The following is a 19638-nucleotide window of genomic DNA, read 5'->3' as shown; positions in this document are numbered from 1 at the left end:
GTGATATTTGCGGATTTGTAAAATAGTATACAAAACTGAAATAATGATAAGTACGAAATTTTAAAAATTAATATCCGATAAAATTTATAAAACTTATGAACGAATATCAATATATTTTTTGTAAATTATAAGTAACTTCATATTTTAGATGAATGAAATATAAATTAAAAATATTTTAAATAAACTTAACCATAAAAATCATATTGGTTTAGTTATCTTATTATAAGTATATTATGTTGTACAAATATATGAAAAATAAAAAATAAAAATATTAAGCCTTAAAGAATTTTGGTGGTATAGTAGGTTTGATAAAAGTTTGTAGATTTTATTTATTTATGTAGCTTGATAAAAATTATATAAAGTTTGAATCAAAACTAAAAAGTTAACAAAAAGAAATTATGAAAAAATGAATAAATATCTCAATAGTAGCAGTTTTAAAATATTTTTAGTTCATCAATGATATTTTAATATATGTTATTCAAATTATTTTTTGTAATAATATTGATATAAATAAAATACATGTATAAATTTTAAAATATATATATCATGTTGTTTAATACTATGTTTTAAATAGATGATTCTTTTTTTAACGCCAAAACTACTTTTTGTGAAATTTCCATTTTATGAAATCATATTATATATAAAATATTTTTCATTAAATATGTTTTCTTTCCTTTAAAAAATATAAGTTTCATATTTTATTATATGAATATTTCATTTTTATTATATATGTTATTTGAAAAATATAGAAAAAGAAACTAAAATTTATTTGGTATAAATTATTAAATATATTTTAATAATGGCTATTGGATATAATACTTTAATTCATTATGGGTTCCCCTGTAATTAACTAACATAAAAAAAACTGGTTTCTCAAATAATATTATAGAGATGAGAAATATTTAAAGGACGAATCAAGCAGATAATAAGCTTTATAGAGATTAAATTGATCTGCAAAATCTTTGGATCGTATTTGAGTTTATCAAGATAATGTATATTTTTCTTTTTTACTTTTTAGTTTGATATGGATATATTTTTCTAAATTTTGTAAATTTTAATTTATTGGATGTTTGTTGTGTGGAGGTGTGAACATATAAAGTGCGGATAAAGATCTTTTTTTGTCTAGAGAAATATGGATAAAAGAGTTGTGAACATGTGAATTGTGTAGAAGCTCATATTATAAATGTGGATAGGAGAGTTGTGTACATGAAATATAAGCAATAAAAAAAATTTCAAAAAAAAATAAAATATAAGCAATAAAACTCGGGTTTGAAGATAGCATTTTGTGGATCAATGCCATGAATGAATTTTTGGGAGTAGAGTTAAGTGGACCATCCATGCTCTATAGTGTAATCATCATTGTCCATATGACCCTAATTTTTAATCAAACTTTAACCATAAAAGATCACATAAAGTTAAAAATCAAATCAATTAGAAAATTAACACATAAAGAGTAAGAGTGAGTTTTGAATCTGTTGTATTTCTATATGTGCAATCAAATCACTTATTTAGGTGGTTCTATTTTTCTAACTAAAAACATTTAAAAACATGTTTGACATATCCTAGAAAATTCACGTTGAAACAAACGAGATTATTTTGACCAAAAAAAAGAACAAACGAGACTATGATTAAAAAGGTAGATTGGAAATTTCGGCATGAGAAAGTGATTTTGAAGCACAAAGTGGTTTATCTTGTAACCGGAGTAGTAAATTGACTATGAGTGTAATTATTTCCTTTATAAATCCAAAATTAGGAGTCTAAATCTATATGTTTTTTGAAAAACATGACCTTAGAGCAACATTATTGGTGGGATGAAGAGAGAGAATGAGAGAGTCCCTTGTTTTGTTTTTTTTTTTAGTAAGGGATAGCCCTTAACTAAGGGATTTTCCCTTCTCTTTCTTCCTTGGTCTCCACCCACTTCCCCTAAGGAATGCCTTAAGGGACTCCCAATAATGTTGCCCTTAGTTTCTTAAAGAAAACTAGTGAAAAAAATAAAGGACATAGTGCAAAAGCACTGCCAGCACATATGTAAAGTTGGTATTAATACCTAGCTAAAGTAATAAGTTAAAAGCAATAAGGTGTATACAAAAACGTGAAAGAAAGTTATGGACATGTTTTTATACATACACTACACATTGTATGCAGAACAAAAGTAAACTGTGTTTAAAAAAAACAGAGAAATATAAGATAGGGAAACACATCTTAGACCATGTTTACACATGGTTACAACTGGGTTTCTTAATGCAAGGGCCCCACCAAAACCTTTAAAACCGATCACAAAAGTAAGCAAATAAGGATCACTCTTTCTCTGATTTTCACTGTTCGCAGGCCCCACTGACATGTGGCGGTCTGCGATTGGTTCGGCTTTTAATTAATTTTTTTTCAAACCAAAAAAGAAAACCAAAAACTAAAAAAGTTACCTATGGTTCTGTGCTTGCGTTGAACATGCTCTTAAGCATTAAAAAGATCCATCACTGTATAGAAAACGAAATGACATTAGTGTGTGTGACTAAATTCATCAAATCGTAACAGCAATAGATTCCAATACACAGTATGACTTGGGGACTGTAAGCACAACATCACACCACTCAATCTTCCCATAAATCTCTTGTCCGCTGCGCCTTTCAACCGCAATCACAGCACACCAAATCATCTTCTTCTCCATAGAGGAAACACCACCACTCTTCTCCCACAAAACCGCAATCTTTCCATCATAGTTTACCAACCTGAGACGACTAAAACTCTTTGGTAGTTTAGGAAGTCCTTCCAAACCCTTCAAGTCTCTCCACATTCTCCCACCAGAATCGTACCATAATTAGGTTGTTGGTGCGCTTGGCGTTCTTCGAACCCAAGACCTCACCCTTTAATAACACTTCCACAAGACGAGTTATCACCAGTTGATGGTGAATTGTAACATTCCGGCTTGTGATATATAGAAAAGACTTAAGATAATTAATTTGGCTACCTATGTCACCAAAGTTGACTTACCTTTTCTGGAGCACATCCAGAAAGAACTCCAGAGTGGAAAGATGGGTGACCTATCGGGAAGTGATTCGTGATAGCGTGTGTGTGAGGCCAAAGCACAAAGTAGGGGTTAAAATACTTTATGGATTTATAAATCAATCAAAATATATAAACCAATAACACCTCCGAAGAAAGGTCGGGTGGTGATTGTCGGGTCAGTAAACAATGATTTCGAGGCTCTGGAAAAACTAACGGACCGATCGTTGGAACGGAATGGGGTCCACGAGTCGAGAAAGCAGGCGTGGATGACCTATTAACCGTGGACGGTCGGGGCGTTATAAAAACATTTGGTTTGCATATCAGTTTGTTCTTGAATAAGTTGAAGCCAAAAAAATGTGTCCAACATTTTCTCTGCTGAACAACTAGCTGATGCCTTAACCACTTTAAATTCGATGACTGTTTCTCCACTTTAAATTCCAAGATTGGACTTTGTAACGGACGTCTAACTTAACTTAAAGAGGTATATTGGTATAAATAATAAGATATTCGTATTAGTAATTATCTAAGTTATGAAGGTATTCTTGTACTATCTAGTATCGATTTATCCTTATCTTCATAACAACTCTTGTATGTTATACATCAATAAATATCATCAGTTCATAACTTCTACACATAATTCCATACACTTTTCTAAACAGCTGTCACGCGCAATATGTTCTTGTACTTCTAAGAGCACCATTAACGCCATCTCTTAGCGGCGTGTCTTAGGGTAAATAATGATAAAAAAAAAAAGGAAAAACACATTAAACCGAAAGCACGTCTCCTAATTTGGAGCTAGAAGGGACGGTTCCAACGTGTGACGTGGCACAACGCTATTGGCTAGAGGAAAGCTGGAGGAGAATTATTTTCTTTCTTTCTCTCCGTTCTCTTTTCTTTTTGTTTCCTCTGGCGATAAAAATGGTGATTTCTTTGGTCGACGTCTCTATGGGTATCTCTGGTCGACGATGAAAAACGGCGAGCTCTCAACCGGTGGTGATCCTCGACGAAGGAAACGGCAATTTTTCTCCCGTGGTGGCTATCTCAGACGAGGGAGAGTCGGCGATTGTTTCTCAAGGGAATCGAAAGGTAAAGCGTGTCTTTGATTCTCTCCTCTATGCATGCCTTTGATTGATTCAACTGTGCATGTCTTTGATTTTGCCGGTTCTTGTTCGTGAACCGTTAAAAATTGAAAAACTAAATTTTTTTTTTGTTTCTGTCTTTGTGTGAGCATGATCGTGGATCGTATCAAGGTACAACAAAGGCATACGACTGTTCAGACAGGTAAAACTTTCATCTTTACTCTGATCCTGTTGAATAAAGCGTTGTCTGTATTCATTGGTTGTTTGCGGTTGATTATGTTGTTATTGATTCTTGTTTGTATTCGTTGGTGGTATTGAATCGTTGGTAATATGGATGGTGTAGTGTGATGATTGCGTTCAGTTAAGCTAATACTTTGTCAACAATGGTTTTATAGATATGGATTGTTTGAATAAAACCTTTTTATTTCCTATGTTTGAATAAAAACTCTGTTTGCGTTAGGTAATGGTTTTGTTAAGATAATAAATAGAAGTTATGGTTTGATAGATATTAAATTGTGTTAATAAATTGTGTTAGGTTATGGTTGTGTTTAATGTGTTAGATATATGTCCACTCAGATAGAAAGCAAAGGTTGGTTTGTGATCAATGCATTGCTACCTTCTTCAGTGTATAAAAAAAATGTTTCCTTCTCATCTGTCCTCTATCCGTGTTCTTCTCTTCTCACTTCTTTATCATTGTGCTTTTCTTTTCTCTCTTGTTTGAGCATCCTGTCGAGATGGATTCTAATCCATTTATACAGAGTTCAAACTTTGTTGAGCTACTTAGCCAACAAAGTATTTCATTTGCTAACTATGAAGATAGTACACCATCTTCATCTCGAGTTCCTCCTCTACGCACTGATGATGTCGGGAACGTAGGGAACGATGTTGGCGAACGTCGGGAACGAAGGAAGTGGACGGCGACTGATGATGTTGTGTTGATCAGCTCGTGGCTTAACACGAGTAAGGATCCAATGGTGGGTAACGAGCAAAAATCAGGCGCCTTCTGGAAGAGAATCGCACGAGTATGATCTATGGATATGGCATGCGTTTTTTGGACCTCCAGGTACCTTAAATGATATCAATGTTCTTGATCGCTCACCTGTTTTTGATGACATAATTAATGGTCATGCTCCGCAAGTCACCTACACTGTGAATGAAAGAGAATATCATATGGCTTACTATCTCACCGATGGTATTTATCCGAGATGGGCAACTTTTATCCAATCCATTCCAATACCACAAGGTCCGAAAGCGGTTTTATTTGCTCAACATCAAGAAGCTGCCCGAAAAGATGTCGAGCGGGCTTTTGGAGTCTTGCAAGCTCGCTTTGCCATTATTAAAAATCCCGCACTTTTTTGGGATAAAGTCAAAATTGGAAAGATTATGCGAGCATGTATCATACTCCATAATATGATAGTGGAAGATGAGCGAGATGGATACACTCATTTTGATGTTACAGAGTTCAAACAAGCCGAGGACAACGGAAGTTCACATGTGGATCTCGCGTATTCTACAGATATCCCTACAAATATCGCCAATATGATGGGTGTTCGAACTAGAATTCGTGATAGACAAATGCATCAACAACTCAAACATGATTTGGTTGAACATATATGGCGAAAATTTGGAGACAACAACTGAGCTCAAATGTTTCGTTAAATTATCCTACTTTATTTTTAATCTATGTTTTAATGTTTTTATTTTTAAATATATGTTTAAAATGTAATATTTTACTATATTTTATGTAATAAATTTTTTTAAATAAAATAAAACAATGTTTAATAATTTTTTTTTAAGAACCCGTACTTAAGAGACTACCATTGTAACCCAAAAAAGAGGGTGCCTTTTAACAATGTCTCTTAGCTAACAATTAATATTAAAAAAATCATTAAGAGACCTTACGTGGGTATATGGGTTAATGTTGCTCTAAGGATCTATTAAATTGGTAATGCCACCATATATATTTATTGAAGTGTAAACCAGGTTTTGGTTAAGCTGAATTAGTTTCTTTTCGCTGGTTCAGTTTTCGGTTTAGTACATATGTAATGTATATAAATAGCTTAGTTTGTAAACTGTAAAGTTAACCAATCAATATAGAACTTTCTAAGAGCAAGTCCATTGAAGGTTCAAAGGGGGGTCATGGGCTGAGTTTCATAGGATTTTTAATCCAAAAGAAAATGAAAAATGGGTCTTTATCTCTGAACCGGGCCGTTGGAGAGAGCCCGCATGAAACGAGTTCAAGCCACGTGGAGAAGAGTTATTGGCTGTTGAGATGCGCGTTGTCGACGAGGAATGGAGAAGAAACGCGTGAATCTCCTCATTTCCTCCTCTCTCCAAAAAAGCTAGGGTTTGCGACTCGAGAGGCGATTGTTGTAGCGACGCCGACGATTCTTGTAGCGACGCCGATCCAGAGCAAAATTGTCCATCAAATCGACGCGTAGTGAGATCTCATCGACCTGAGGTAGGTTTTCGAGATGGTGGCTTCGTCTGATTGTATCGATTTAGGGTTTTCTTTGTTAGGGTTGAATAGAGTCTGCGATCCGAAAAAGATTTGGGGGTTTATTTGTTAGGGTTTTCTTTCTTAGGGTTCAATACGGTGTGCGATCTTAAATCGATTAGGGGGTTTCTTTGTTAGGGTTTTCTTTCATAGGGTTCGATCCAATGTGTGATCTTAAATCGATTTGGGGGTTTCTTTGTTAGGGTTTTCTTTCTTACGGTTCAATAGAGTGCGATATGAAATCGTTTTGGGGGTTTCTTTGATAGGGTAGTAAAGCGTGTTTCTGGTTTGATATAGGGGTCGTTTGTATCATTCTGGTTTGATATAGGGGTCGTCTTACTTAATTGTTTTATCTTCCTCTTGCAGATGGATCCCGCAGAAGAAAGACGACATTCAAAGAAGCAAAAGGATCACTGCGACATGTTAGGGTTTGTCGCGGATTCACAGTACGGGGTTCCAAGAAAGTGTGCTTGCGGCGGGAGAATCATTGACGAGGTTCGGGGGAAGGAAGACTACGAAAGTCTTCCTGGAAAGTGTTTCTTCACATGCGTAAACTATGAGGTTAGTGTCTCTGCAATCATGTTCTTATAATATATGTAACTTGAAGTCTCTCTAATATTTCTTTTCTGTTGTGAACAAGGATGATGGGTTGCATTACCGTCATCCTTGGGTGGTTGCTGTCCAGGAAGAGATCAAAACGCTGAGCACGCGTCTGGATGAGGCAGAGGAGGTTGTGAAGGGGGTGTGGAAACTCAATAAACGGATTAAGGACCTAGAGGTAAGTGTATCTCCTTGCTGTAGTTATTTGTTACATTGTACTTGTTGAGTCAGTAAGTTAAAACACAGCATCATTGTTGTTTCCATGTCCAGGAACAGGTTTCAACCCTGTCCGAGCAGGTTGATGATCTCACTGTCGAGGTGGGTACCTTGAGAAGGTGTGTTTCGACTGATAATCAGAGGTACGTATGAATATTTGCGTGAATTAATAAGTATAAGTAGTTAAAAGTTTGCGTGAATTAATATGTAGACTTGCTAAATGTTTGCGTGAATTACTAAGTAGAACTAGTTAGATGTTTGCGTGAAATATAAAGTAGAACTAGCTAGATGTTTGCCTGAAATATAAAGTAGAACTCGGTAAATGTTTGCGTGAATTAACTAGTAGTCTGGGTTGGTTGGTTCATCTGAATGTATGAATTTATTGTTCAACTAAACTGAACTGAACTAGTAGTCTGAGTTGGTTGGTTACTGTGATTGTATTAATAAGTTAGAACGAAAAGTACAGTGTAATTTACTCTGTGTTGGTTGGTTGGTTGCTCTAATTGTGATGAGTAGTTGATTGTATTAAGTGGTTGATTTGATGTGTAATGACTGCTCTCTGTGAAGTAGTTGTTCTATACTCGCTTTTATATTGAATGTTTTGCAGCTAGAGTTTAATTTTTCTCTCTTGTGGTAGCTTAAACTAGTTTAAATAGAGTACCCAAACCCCATTAACCTAAACCATCAACCTAAACCATAACAAAAATGGATCCCTTTACCATAAACTCTCCCGGGTTTACTTCGCTCCTAGCTTCGCAGAGCAGTCCAGTGGGTGGCTGAACACGAGCAAGGATGCTATTGTCGGTAACGAGCAGAAGGGAGGATCCTTTTGGAAGAGAATTGAGCTCTACTTCAATTCAAGCCCTCAGCTCACTGGCTCAGTTCCTAGAGAGTGGAGTCAGTGTAAGCAGAGGTGGGGAAGGGTGAACGAGCAGGTGTGCAAGTTTGTGGGGAGTTATGAGGCGGCTTTGAAGGAGCAATCTAGTGGTCAAAATGAGAATGATGTCATGAAGGCTGCCCATGACATCTTCTTTAATGATTACCATGCGAAGTTCGCCATGGAACACTGTTGGAGGGAACTGAGATATGATCAGAAATGGAAGTCATACTCCAAGTCCAGAGATGCCGGGAAGGAGAAAAGGAAGGAGAACGAAGAGGTGATGCCTGAGGAGGAGGTTAGACCGGCGGGTGTAAAGGCTGCGAAAGCAAGCAAGCGCAAGCGGCACGGGAATGAGGCTGCTTTCGATCAAATAGAGAGCATCCTGGCTGCGAGAAAGAAAATATCCCAGCAGAAACTCCTTGATCGTCTCCTAGCCAAAAATGAGACTGATCTATCTCCAAATGAAATCAGTCTCAAAAACAAACTCGTTTCTGAACTGCTAGATTGAATTGGTTAACTACTGTTTTTTTTAAACTTTGTTGGTTAGTAGAATCTCTGTTTTACATTATTTACTTGCCTCAATATGATTGAATTGGTTAACTTTGTTGCTTAGTAGAATCTCTGTTTTACATTATTTACTTGGTAGAATCTCCAAGAGTTTTAAACTTTGTAGTTTGGTTTTTTTTTTGCAGGTCACGGGATCATCATGTCTGGATCACGGGTTGCTTTGTCTGATGTTGCTTGGCTGTTGTTTCTTTTTCTCTACGGATGCAGTGTACTATTTTGTTAGTTTGTACACTGCTACTATGTTATGAATTCACGGGTTGTACTTTGTTTCTACACTACTCTCATGTCACGGGTTTTATGTAACAAACAAGCATATATTAATATGCTCTCTTCACGTATGTTTCTATATGAGAACTCAACTTCTTCTCATTGTTTCTCTGTATGAAAAGAAAAATTTCATTGCTAAACTTAAACAGTTCCTATAGTATTTGATTCGCACTTGATCTACTACCAACGAAGAACACAAGAGCACTTGAACATTTCCTCTTCTATCTCATTTCGAAAGAGTAATCGGGTATATTTCACTACTTGTACATTACTTATTGGCACGTTTGTATTGAAAAAATATTTATCTTTTTGTAGTCAAACATTGGCAATAAGTTTAAAATTGCCATTTTAAAAATTGTAAAAATTTCATGAGTTTAAAATTTCACTAAGCTATAGTTTAAAAATAAAAATTTCATGAGTTTAAAACTGACATGAGTTTAAAACTGACATTTTAAAAATTGTAAAAATTTCATGAGTTTAAAATTTCACTAAGCTATAGTTTAAAAATAAAAATTTCATGAGTTTAAAACTGACATGAGTTTAAAACTGACATTTTAAAAATTGTAAAAATTTCATGAGTTTAAAATTTCACTAAGCTATAGTTTAAAAATAAAAATTTCATGAGTTTAAAACTGACATGAGTTTAAAACTGACATTTTAAAAATTGTAAAAATTTCATGAGTTTAAAATTTCATGAGTTTAAAATTTCATGAGTTTAAAATTTCATGAGTTTAAAATTGTAAAAATTTAACCCATAGTTTACTTTAAAAATTGTCAAATTTAACCTATAGTTTATTTTAAAAATCCATAAGTTTTTGGATTTTGTAAGTAGAGTATGGTATTGTTTAAAACTCTATATAGTTTTTCGATTTTGTAAGTAGAGTATGGTATTGTTTAAAACTCTTAACATTTTAAAAATTAGGGAAAAATGTCAAGCTCCTCAAATGATGAAGTATATGAGGTATTTGAAGAAATGGTCGACGAACAAATTGATGATTTCATGGACTCCGTTATTGCCAACAACCCGAAGAGACGAGGGTATATCGAAAGAGATCGGGAACAAGGACACAATCAACTATGGCACGACTATTTTAGCGAAAATCCAACATACCCACCGGAAATGTTTAGGCGGCGTTTTCGAATGAACAAACCTTTGTTCCTTCGCATTGTCGAACGCCTAAATAATGAAGTTCCATACTTTCAGCAACGAAGAAATGGTCACGGAAGGTGCGGCCTATCTGCACTTCAAAAATGCACTTCAGCGATACGAATGTTGGCATATGGTAAAGCCGGAGATGCGAATGACGAATATCTCCTACTTGCGGCAAGTACTGCACTTTTATGTTTGGAAAATTTCACGGATGCGATAATACTATTGTTTGGAGGTGAGTATCTAAGAAGACCTACACCAGAAGATCTTCAAAGACTACTTGACGCTGGAGAGGCACGCGGGTTTCCGGGTATGATAGGCAGCATCGATTGTATGCATTGGGAGTGGAAAAACTGCCCAACGGCTTGGAAAGGTCAGTACACACGTGGTTCAGGAAAGCCGACAATTGTCTTAGAAGCTGTGGCATCACAAGATCTTTGGATATGGCACTCATTTTTTGGATTACCAGGTACCCTCAACGATGTCAATGTTCTTGATCGGTCACCAGTTTTTGATGACATTTTACAAGGTCGAGCCCCTAAAGTTAAGTTCAAGGTCAACAACCACACTTATCGTATGGCCTACTATCTTACCGACGGAATTTATCCTAATTGGGCAACATTTATCCAATCCATCAAACTCCCTCAAGGTCCAAAAGCAGAGTTATTTGCTGAACGTCAAGAATCCACCAGAAAAGATGTCGAACGGGCTTTTGGAGTATTGCAATCGAGGTTTGCAATTGTTAAAAACCCAGCTCTACTATGGGACAAGGAGAAGATAGGAAAGATAATGAGAACTTGTGTCATATTGCACAATATGATAGTGGAGGACGAGCGACACGGATACATTCAAATTGATACATCTGAGTTCGAGTCTGGAGAGTCTACTCGAAGTTCGAAGGTGAAAAGTAGAGAAAGTGTCAATGTCCCTATGCTTACCATTCGCAATCAAATTCGAGATCCACATTTACATGAGCGTTTGAAAGCTGATTTAGTTGAAAATGTTTGGGAAAAATATGGTAATCATGATGAATAATCTTTGTATGTTCATGAATTCTCAATGTATTGAATAAAAACTTTTAAGAAATATTATAAAATTTTTATGAATTGAATAAAACCAAACTTTATTCCATTATATTGAATATTCACTTTTCAAAATTTAAAAACCAAATTTATTTCCATTTGATTGAATACAATTCTCATTATATTAAATATTCACTTTTCAAACAAAAAAAGATTAACCTTTTTTCTCAAATCAAAAATATTATTTTATTCTTATAAACTCACTTTCACGTTCATTGATGGAGAAGCAGTATTGATCCGGGTTCATCACTATTCAGGCCCCACCATTAAATTAATAAACAATACTTATGAACCCCAAGAGGGGGTTCATTGATGGACTTGCTCTACCAAACTTCATCTTCTCCAAATCGCTCTCTTCCATCCATCGTGCTCACAACACGTAAATCAAGTCTTTTAACGAATAATTTCATCAAGCACTACTCTGAAATAATAATATTTTCCTATTTTTAGTTGCTGTGACATTCAAAAATATGTTTTTAATTGGTTTTAAATTCTTGTATATTATTAGTCACAAAGTCTACTCACTAAATACAAAACTGATTATGAACAAATCAGAATTTTTTGTAGTTTCGATGTAATAGTTGGAATCTGGTAATAGAGATCTGGAAATTACACTAATAAGTACATATTAAAAACATAAAACTGTTGTAAATCTAATAGAAAAGTGTGTTGAGGAAAGGACGTAGAGGAGCCGTGCACACACACACGTGAGAGGCAAACACTGTAGTTTAGCCGCAAGAATCTCGTCCCCTGTTTTATTACAAGGTCAACTTCTGGTCTCTCTCTCTATTCACTTCTAAATTTTACTTATTAATCATTCAATTAGATATTAATCTACTTATTTAGTAGATTCTGATTTCAAATCTAAACCAATAATTAATTCAACAAACGTAACTTCAAATTTTCAAAACATTAATTATAAAAAAATGAAAACCCTCGGTTTGATGATTACACACCTCACATAGAAGCTTCTTTCTTATTCTTCACTTATAAATCTTAGTTAAACTCATCACTTAAACTCACGACTAGCAATGGCGTCGATCATCTGTTCCTCCGATCAACGTCTCTTAACAAGCAAGAGACGTTTAAAGCCGTTGATGTTAAGAGACTACTTACTCGATGATCTCAGCTCTTGTTCATCCAACGGATTCAAATCATTCCCACGTCGTCAACCTCCTCCTTCCTCTTCATCTGCCACCGTTCGTCGTCTCCTTGACGCCGAGATGAAACGGTCAGGATTGATCCAGAAGCCGCGTCTCACTAGAAGAAGCCGTACGACTTGCGGAACGGCGATCAGTAACGCCGTCCATAAAGCTTCTACGGCGTTTCTTAACGCCGTTAAACTTATACCGTTCCATGCAACGGCTACGTCGTTAGGGAAGGGAGATGAGAAACAACAAGGCGGTTTCTCTGGAAGCTTCTCTAAACGATGCTTCTGGAGAAAACCGGTAAGTCAATCTCGCCGCGAAGTAACCGTCATTGACGTCGGAGATGGAGAGATCCAATGGTGGCGATCCGCCGCGTTTTTCCCGGACGAAGAGAGTTTAGGACAACCGTCCGATCTGTTTTCTCAAATCTCCACCGTCGCCGACGAAGCGACATTCTCAGTCTCTGAAGCTTCGGCGATCACCACCACTGTGAACATTGTCACCGGTGATGACTCGTTGAGTTCCGGTAGCGAGTTTTTCACGAACTCGTCGTCGTCGGAGATTGTACAGTCATCTTCTTCGTTGTTCTCTTCGACGTCGAACGAAAACGACGCCGTGGAAGACGGTGATGAGATCGGAGAGAGTTTAAACGCACGTGACTGTGACGGATCATCTGTCAACTGCGACAGCCTGTGCAACAGAAAGGTTAGTTCGTTAAAAGATCGTTTTCCTTCTTCACTGTACAACTGTACAGTGTGAATGCACTTGAATTTGTTGTCTTAATAAATTAAAATAAATAAAATAGTTCAGATATTTGAAACTTGTCGGGGAACGCGTGCGAGTCACGTGTGGTGTAGGATTTAGATTAGCGATGAAGTCGAGGGCTGAGATTCTTCATACGTAGCTTCTAATGCGGATTATACGGCACATGATCCCGCGAGAGTTTTTTTTTTGTTTCATGGTACAAACTTCATAAGATACGCATATCTTCATACATTTATATTGTAGTACTTGCCATATTTAAGTATGAAGATTTTAATTATCAGTTTCTCACCCATGTTCATGAAATTTACCAGCTAATACATAAAATCTTTAATTATTGGATTTGATACTTTATAAAATGATTTTTAAATACCAAACATAAAATCTCAATCAAAAGAAGTTAGGATACGATCATAATTAATTTATCGATCGGGGGCATTGACAGATAGATAGAGAGAAACATGATGTGGTCATGGGATGGGTTGACTCTTGTCAATTTATTTTTTTCCACTATGATTTCTCTCATATATCATTATTATTATTATTATTATTATTATTATTATTATTATTATTATTATTATTATTATTATTATTATTATTATTATTATTATTATTATTTTGTTGAGACAATTCTTTGTTTAGTTATTTTTTGTAGTGTTGTGTGATTACATGCGAGCCAGAGTTTATTAAGTTTGAAATTTCTTTAGGAATTTGTGAATGAAGAAAAAGAACAACTCAGTCCAGTATCAATCTTGGAATGCCCTTTTGAAGATGATGATGAAGAGGATGAAATAACTGGTCTTATCTCCCACCAAAATGGTAACGTTATCAAAAGACTAGTCATCCATATTTAACAAATCTTTATATACTACAAGAGAAATATAATTTTGTAACTGACTTTACAAGCTCACATCAGCAGATACATATGAGAAAAATGCAAGAAAAAGCAGGAGAGTAAATGGTTTGGTACGGCTTGAGCCACTAGAATTGGAGAAACGCATAGAGAAGTATGTCGAGCGAGAAGAAGAAGAGTATTCATATCACGTGGTAGAAACCGAAGAAGACGAATCAGAAAACCGAGCAAACCGCTTGTTTGCTCTTGTGAAGTCAAGAATCGGCGAAACAAACAACATACTAGCTTTTAATGTAGCAGATAATCTATTGTTAGATTATCTTCAAGAAGATAGCATTGGGGCAAAAGAAGAGACATTAATGGTGAAGAAAGTAGAAGATTGGGTGATGGATAGACAAGAACAGATGTTTATGAGTTGGGAAGTGAGGGAGAAGAGAGAGGTTTATGTGAAGGAAATGAAATGGGGTTGCATTAATGGAGATGAGAAAGAGAATGTAGTTGAAGAGTTGGCTAATGGTTTCTTCACTTTCTTGGTGGATGAATTCATCTTCGACTTAGTTTTGTGATGACGAGTAAAGTTTTTTTTAGGGGGGGGGAGAGAGAAATTGAGATTTTAATTTTAAAAAGATTAGATGTCATAATGTATTAGATATATGTTATCTCGGAATAAAAAAAAACGTAGTTTGGCATAAGGGGAATGACTTCACAGTGTATTAGAAATAAAACTATTTGTAGTTTGGCATAAGAAGAATGATTCGTATAAAACGCTTGTAGTTCATGTTCGTTTTCTAATTTTTTGTGTCTAGCCTCTAGAGTGAGTGTTAAATCCAGAGTCATGTGTTGTTTTGTTTTTCTAACTTTTAATATGATCTCTCAATCTGCACTTTTCAAATGTCGAAATAAATTCCACAACACTTTTACAGTTAAAGAGTTTGAACAATACATTCACTCTACAACTTATGGTGCAGATCAGCAGTTAACTTAAAAAAAAACTGGAAAGTCCCAACTCCATAATTTTATTCAAAAACAAATTGAAACATAACTTAAAAAAAACTGAGTAAAACATATTTAAAATGTTTAATAATCAAGTTGGAATGACAAAGAAATGGGCACTTGGTACTTGTATTCTTACACCACCCATTGTTCACGTTTATGTTACTATGTGCATCCGGTCTTGTTATCTGGCATTCTGTCTTTTATGTTTTGTTAAAAAAAATATTCATGAGTTCAGTTTGCGACTTGATGATCATAGGCTCAACTTGCTGCTTAGTGATATTAGAAGGGAATTGCTGAAGGGAACGTATGTTTTTGAAGGAGAGAATGTTTATTGCGAAAAGTTGGAACACATGTATACTGTGAGACGAGTCCAATGATGTCTATAGCTCTCACATGCACCACTCTCCTTATTTGAGTACAATGAATAGTTTGATAGGATTCTGTCATTCACCTAATATGGAAGCATTTATGATTTGCTTTCAAAAATTTGATGTGTTTACAAATTCTTCGACAAAATATATTAAATTCATAAAGACCATATTACAAGTTTGTTGATATAGAAATATATAAACTATGTTTTCGTATTCTTTTGGTTCCATCATCTATTTTCCAAAATAAGATTCTACAGTAGTTTCCTAATATATTTTTTTCATTAAATATAGTTACATAATTTCTTGTCAAAACATGTTTTTTCTGTCAGAAAAATAATTGGGAAATCTGTTTTTTTAGAGCAAAAAAAAATAACTATGTCCCTTTAGACTAATCTGTACTACTTTATGTCCTATTAGACTAATTTTTTCGAAAATGGCAGTAATGCCCTTAAAATTGTAATTTTTTTAAAAAGATAAATAATGAATTCGACAAGCGGGATCGATCGATCCAGATTTACAAGTTACAGTGGATCGATCGATCCCGATAATTATTCAGAACAAAAAAAACGCGAAATATATACTGATCGACCTGGTCCATTTCACTCGATCGGCGAAGGTCGATTCCTTACAGATCGACCGATCCACTAAGAATAGATCGATCGATCCCGTGCCCAGGAAAGAATCCCAAATCGATTTTTTTGGTTTTGTATGATTATATCCGGGTTGATTCCCACTTGATTTGAACCGACCAAGCATGATTTTAACTTCTTAAGCTCGATTTCTCTGGGACAAAACCCTTAATTTCCCATTCACGAACAAAGGGAGAGAAAATCAAATTCTCACCCAAAGTTCATTAACCCTAACTCACTCAATTCTCTGATTTGGACGATTATTTGGCCTAACTCATACGATTTCGTGAGCTTTTTACGAATCTATCACTCTTTAGTTCGTTCTGCAAAGGTATGAAACTCTATCTCCACTTCTTTTTAGAGTTTGAAAATAGAAAGGTAAAAGGTAATTTTTTTGAGTTAGTTAAGATATTTAGACTTCAATCATGTGTTAAGGTGATGATTAGAGAAGATTTTGTACACAATCATGGTTTAAATCATATTTTTGGGATAGATTTAGGAATTTTAGGTTTTTGTTATTAATAGATATATGTTGTTTTCGGCGAGGTTGGTACACTCTTTCTTGTGTAAGGAGTTGATGACAAGCAAGAGACATGAGAAGTGGTTCACTTTCGCTAGGAGACCTCTGCGTTTTGGATTGCAAGAGTATCATGCTGTCACTGGTCTGAAAGTGAAGCGAGAGAATAACAGTGGGCTAGTGACATGGAAAGACGATAATGGTTTTTGGAGCAAGCAGATAAAGACAAATGGAAAAATAAATTTGCAGATCATAAAAAAGAAGCATTTGGAAGAGAGCAATACCTGGACTTGGGTTGATAGGGTGAGACTGATATATCTTTGCGTTATTATGGGTGTGGTGATGGGAAAGGATGAGAAGGTGAATATCCCGCATCTGTACATGAAGTTGGCGATGGATTTGGAGAAGCTTCGGAATTACCCATGGGGTCTGTATTCGTTTGATTTCCTTCTGAAGCAAATTGATAAAACAAGGCATAAATTAGAGCAGAAAGAGGGGTATCTGATGGAAGGATTCTTGTTTGGTTTCCAAATTTGGATAATGGAAGCTGTTCCTGCTTTAGGAGAGATTTGTGGCACAAAAGTCAGTAAAAATTTTACAGGTCCACTGTGTGGTAATTGGAGAGGATGTGCAAAATGTTCTTATGAAGATATCATTGGCGTTGAGAACTTATTCCCAGAAAACGTATGCAAATTTTTTTTCAAATTAAAATATTTATTGTCTTGTTCACTTTACTAATGATTTGATTTTTGTAGGGGATTTTGCATTCATTCATGGAATCCCACATAGATGGAGTGGTCCTTTTGGCAACTGATTTTGTACAGAAGGATGAGAAGAAAGATGAAAGAGTAGATCGTATTTTAGATATGATCAATAGTAAACATGATTGGAACAATCATGTTTGGGGAGTAAAAGAAGCTACGAACTCTGAATTTGAGGAATCTGGCGAAGAGAAAGGAGAGGATCAAACAGCTGATACTGAGAGAGGTGAAAATAGTCATGTTGCAGGGAATGTTGATGGCACAGCTGATGTTTCGGGAAGAAACAAGAGAAAGCATGCAGACCGAGGAGCAGAGTCAAGGAAAAAGAATGTTTTGTGCCACCTAGCTGCTTCATCAAAAGGAAATATTGACACAGATATGAAAAATTTCTTGGAGGATCTGGTACAAGCTTCTTTTACTGCTTTTGGGGAGAAATTCTGTCAGCAGTTCTCGGACAGGTTGGGTAAGATTGAGACTGAGGTTACACAACTCAGGACAGCTTCAGAGAGAACTGAGCAATTTGAGACCGTTGTAACCGACAGATTGGGGAAAATTGAGGCTGAGGTTACACAGCTCAGGACAAGTTTAGTGGTGACTGAATTGGTGGGAAAGAGTGATCAAGCAAGCGGTCCTAGCTTGACCAAAATCAACAGTGGTCCTAGCACCAGCAAAAAAGGCACTGCTCCATCAAAGAAAAAGGTAACTACTAAGAGAAAGAGTTAAAAGTTGTTGAAAGCTTGGAACTAGGCGATGGAATGTAGGTCTTTGAAGCTAGGTTGTTAGAACTTGGAATGAGGCGGTAATATGTATTTGAAACTTGTCGTTTATGTAATCACTATATTTAATGTAATATGTATTTGGAAGTTTGTATGTTTATTATGGATTTCGAACTTGGCGTTTATGTCTATTCTCTATTTTGAACATGAAACTTGTATGTGTAATTTGTAATTGTACGTGTTTGTCAACAGGCTGTAAAAAACCAAGAGTTAAAGACTGCTGATTCGTGTGTCAATTTACCTCGTGCAAAAGTTACTCAATCATCAGCTAGTGATCTTCGTATGGGTACACAAGAGTTTTTGGAAAGTTGCATGAAGAACCTTCCATTAGACACATTTGTGAAAGGTTTGAATCCTTCTCAAGCTAAAGTCGAAGATTCATTGGATTGGTTGGAACTTCCAAAATCATTGAAGAAGCCAACAGATTCATTGGAACTTCAAAAATCATTGAAGAAGCCAGCGGTCCGATTAGATGACCGAGATATAGAGCTAGACGGCGAAAATTTCCCTGATCGCTGCTTGGTGTTTGTGCATCCTACAGATTTTAAGAAGATGCAGGACTGGCAAGATACACGAACGTATGTTATTCCTTTGTATATATCATTCGGTTGATTTTCTTAATAATTGACATCTCTACCATTGTATTTTGTTTACAGAGCTATACAGATTGGTCCTTCTATGTTAGACGGTGATCTAGCCGGACGTATTATGTCTGCCAGCAGTTGGCTTAAAAACTACGTAAGCATTCGACTGGTTATTTCTATAAAATGTTACCTATTATATTACTGTATACATTACAGATTTGTCTTCGTTTTTGTAGGAAATTGATGCTATAATGTATGTTTTCCGGGAAAGAACAACATTGATACGATGGAACGTAGATCGTGTTGCTTTCATGACATGCGTCTTCAGCGACCTCATTGCTAAGGATTACCAGAATTTCTGTAAGGGTATTAAGAAATACACTATGGATCCATTACTACTGCAATACGGTAAAGGTGAACTGCCTTCCCATGAAAGAACACAAATGTTGTGGAATGTCGATGTGGATCGGATGTACGTTCCTGTCTGGGTCAATTACAACCATTGGATTGCTTTATGCATCAGTTTTGTGACTAGGAATATCCAGGTGTTTGACTGCGGGGGTAAAAAAAAAATCAAGGAAGTGGAAGCTTTCGCGCAGCTTATTCCTCGGATTGTCAAGGCCGTGCAGTCATTGACAATACATAAGCATCTCCACATCACTCCGTACAATGTTTCCTATGTACCTATGAGTGGTCTTAACCGACTTCAATGTCATTGTGGTGTGTACACTATAAAACACATCGAATGCCACGTGCTTGGGTTGGACATATTTATGGTGAATGATGAGAACATCTGGGGAGCTCGGATAAAGACTGTGGGATCTATGGGAAGCAGCTAATGATCTAGAACTGATTGAGAGAATGTCAAAGTATGAACCTATTAAGTGTAGTAAGCCTGCC

The 19638-nt window shown here is 35.8% G+C and overlaps 4 protein-coding genes and 1 long non-coding RNA gene across 7 annotated transcripts; all 5 read left to right on the top strand.

Moving 5' to 3' along the window:
* The first annotated feature begins 4151 nt into the window (after nt 1-4151).
* LOC117127930 lies at nt 4152-7523 on the top strand. Its single transcript, XR_004450920.1, has 3 exons — nt 4152-4284; nt 6946-7140; nt 7220-7523. It is a non-coding gene; the product is annotated as an uncharacterized LOC117127930 (long non-coding RNA).
* Nucleotides 7524-7943: 420 nt separating this feature from the next.
* Nucleotides 7944-8783, top strand: LOC117127722 (glutathione S-transferase T3-like). Its single transcript, XM_033278363.1, has 3 exons — nt 7944-7961; nt 8003-8028; nt 8147-8783. Exons 1-3 carry the CDS (start codon nt 7944-7946, stop codon nt 8781-8783), a joined length of 681 nt encoding a protein of 226 aa, XP_033134254.1.
* A 1254-nt stretch (nt 8784-10037) lies between these two features.
* On the top strand, nt 10038-11294 carry LOC103847900. The gene is made up of 2 exons (XM_033278362.1): nt 10038-10632; nt 10729-11294. The coding sequence occupies exons 1-2, from the start codon at nt 10038-10040 to the stop codon at nt 11292-11294; spliced, it is 1161 nt and encodes a 386-aa protein (XP_033134253.1).
* A 419-nt stretch (nt 11295-11713) lies between these two features.
* Nucleotides 11714-16841, top strand: LOC103847898. 3 transcript variants are annotated; one of them, XM_033278935.1, is made up of 4 exons: nt 11714-12106; nt 12371-13194; nt 13959-14070; nt 14168-16841. In XM_033278935.1, exons 2-4 carry the CDS (start codon nt 12373-12375, stop codon nt 14668-14670), a joined length of 1437 nt encoding a protein of 478 aa, XP_033134826.1. In that variant the 5' UTR covers nt 11714-12106; nt 12371-12372; the 3' UTR covers nt 14671-16841. The 3 variants fall into 3 exon arrangements, with proteins under 3 accessions (XP_033134826.1, XP_009123169.1, XP_009123168.1); XM_009124921.3 differs by having other exon boundaries at nt 11714-13194; nt 14171-16841; XM_009124920.3 differs by having other exon boundaries at nt 11714-13194.
* Nucleotides 16678-19577, top strand: LOC103841110. The gene is made up of 5 exons (XM_033278361.1): nt 16678-17301; nt 17373-18077; nt 18347-18732; nt 18811-18892; nt 18975-19577. The coding sequence occupies exons 1-5, from the start codon at nt 16678-16680 to the stop codon at nt 19575-19577; spliced, it is 2400 nt and encodes a 799-aa protein (XP_033134252.1).
* Nucleotides 19578-19638: the final 61 nt, after the last annotated feature.

This window comes from Brassica rapa, chromosome A09 (genome assembly GCF_000309985.2).
Source record: "Brassica rapa cultivar Chiifu-401-42 chromosome A09, CAAS_Brap_v3.01, whole genome shotgun sequence".
NCBI lineage: Eukaryota > Viridiplantae > Streptophyta > Magnoliopsida > Brassicales > Brassicaceae > Brassica > Brassica rapa.
Note: the sequence above shows the minus strand (reverse complement) of the source record. Positions and strands in the feature narration are given on the sequence as shown.

Coding starts and splice junctions, on each gene's coding strand:
- LOC117127722 (XM_033278363.1), top strand. Junction 8,029..8,146: donor TTTAATTTTTCTCTCTTGTG/GTAGCTTAAACT, acceptor CTTCGCTCCTAG/CTTCGCAGAGCAGTCCAGTG.
- LOC103847900 (XM_033278362.1), top strand. CDS start 10,038: ATGTCAAGCTCCTCAAATGATGAAGTATATGAGGTATTTGAAGAAATG. Junction 10,633..10,728: donor CTGCCCAACGGCTTGGAAAG/GTCAGTACACAC, acceptor TTGGATTACCAG/GTACCCTCAACGATGTCAAT.
- LOC103847898 (XM_033278935.1), top strand. CDS start 12,373: ATGGCGTCGATCATCTGTTCCTCCGATCAACGTCTCTTAACAAGCAAG. Junction 13,195..13,958: donor ACAGCCTGTGCAACAGAAAG/GTTAGTTCGTTA, acceptor AAATTTCTTTAG/GAATTTGTGAATGAAGAAAA. Junction 14,071..14,167: donor TCTTATCTCCCACCAAAATG/GTAACGTTATCA, acceptor AGCTCACATCAG/CAGATACATATGAGAAAAAT.
- LOC103841110 (XM_033278361.1), top strand. CDS start 16,678: ATGACAAGCAAGAGACATGAGAAGTGGTTCACTTTCGCTAGGAGACCT. Junction 17,302..17,372: donor AGAACTTATTCCCAGAAAAC/GTATGCAAATTT, acceptor TGATTTTTGTAG/GGGATTTTGCATTCATTCAT. Junction 18,078..18,346: donor CTGCTCCATCAAAGAAAAAG/GTAACTACTAAG, acceptor GTTTGTCAACAG/GCTGTAAAAAACCAAGAGTT.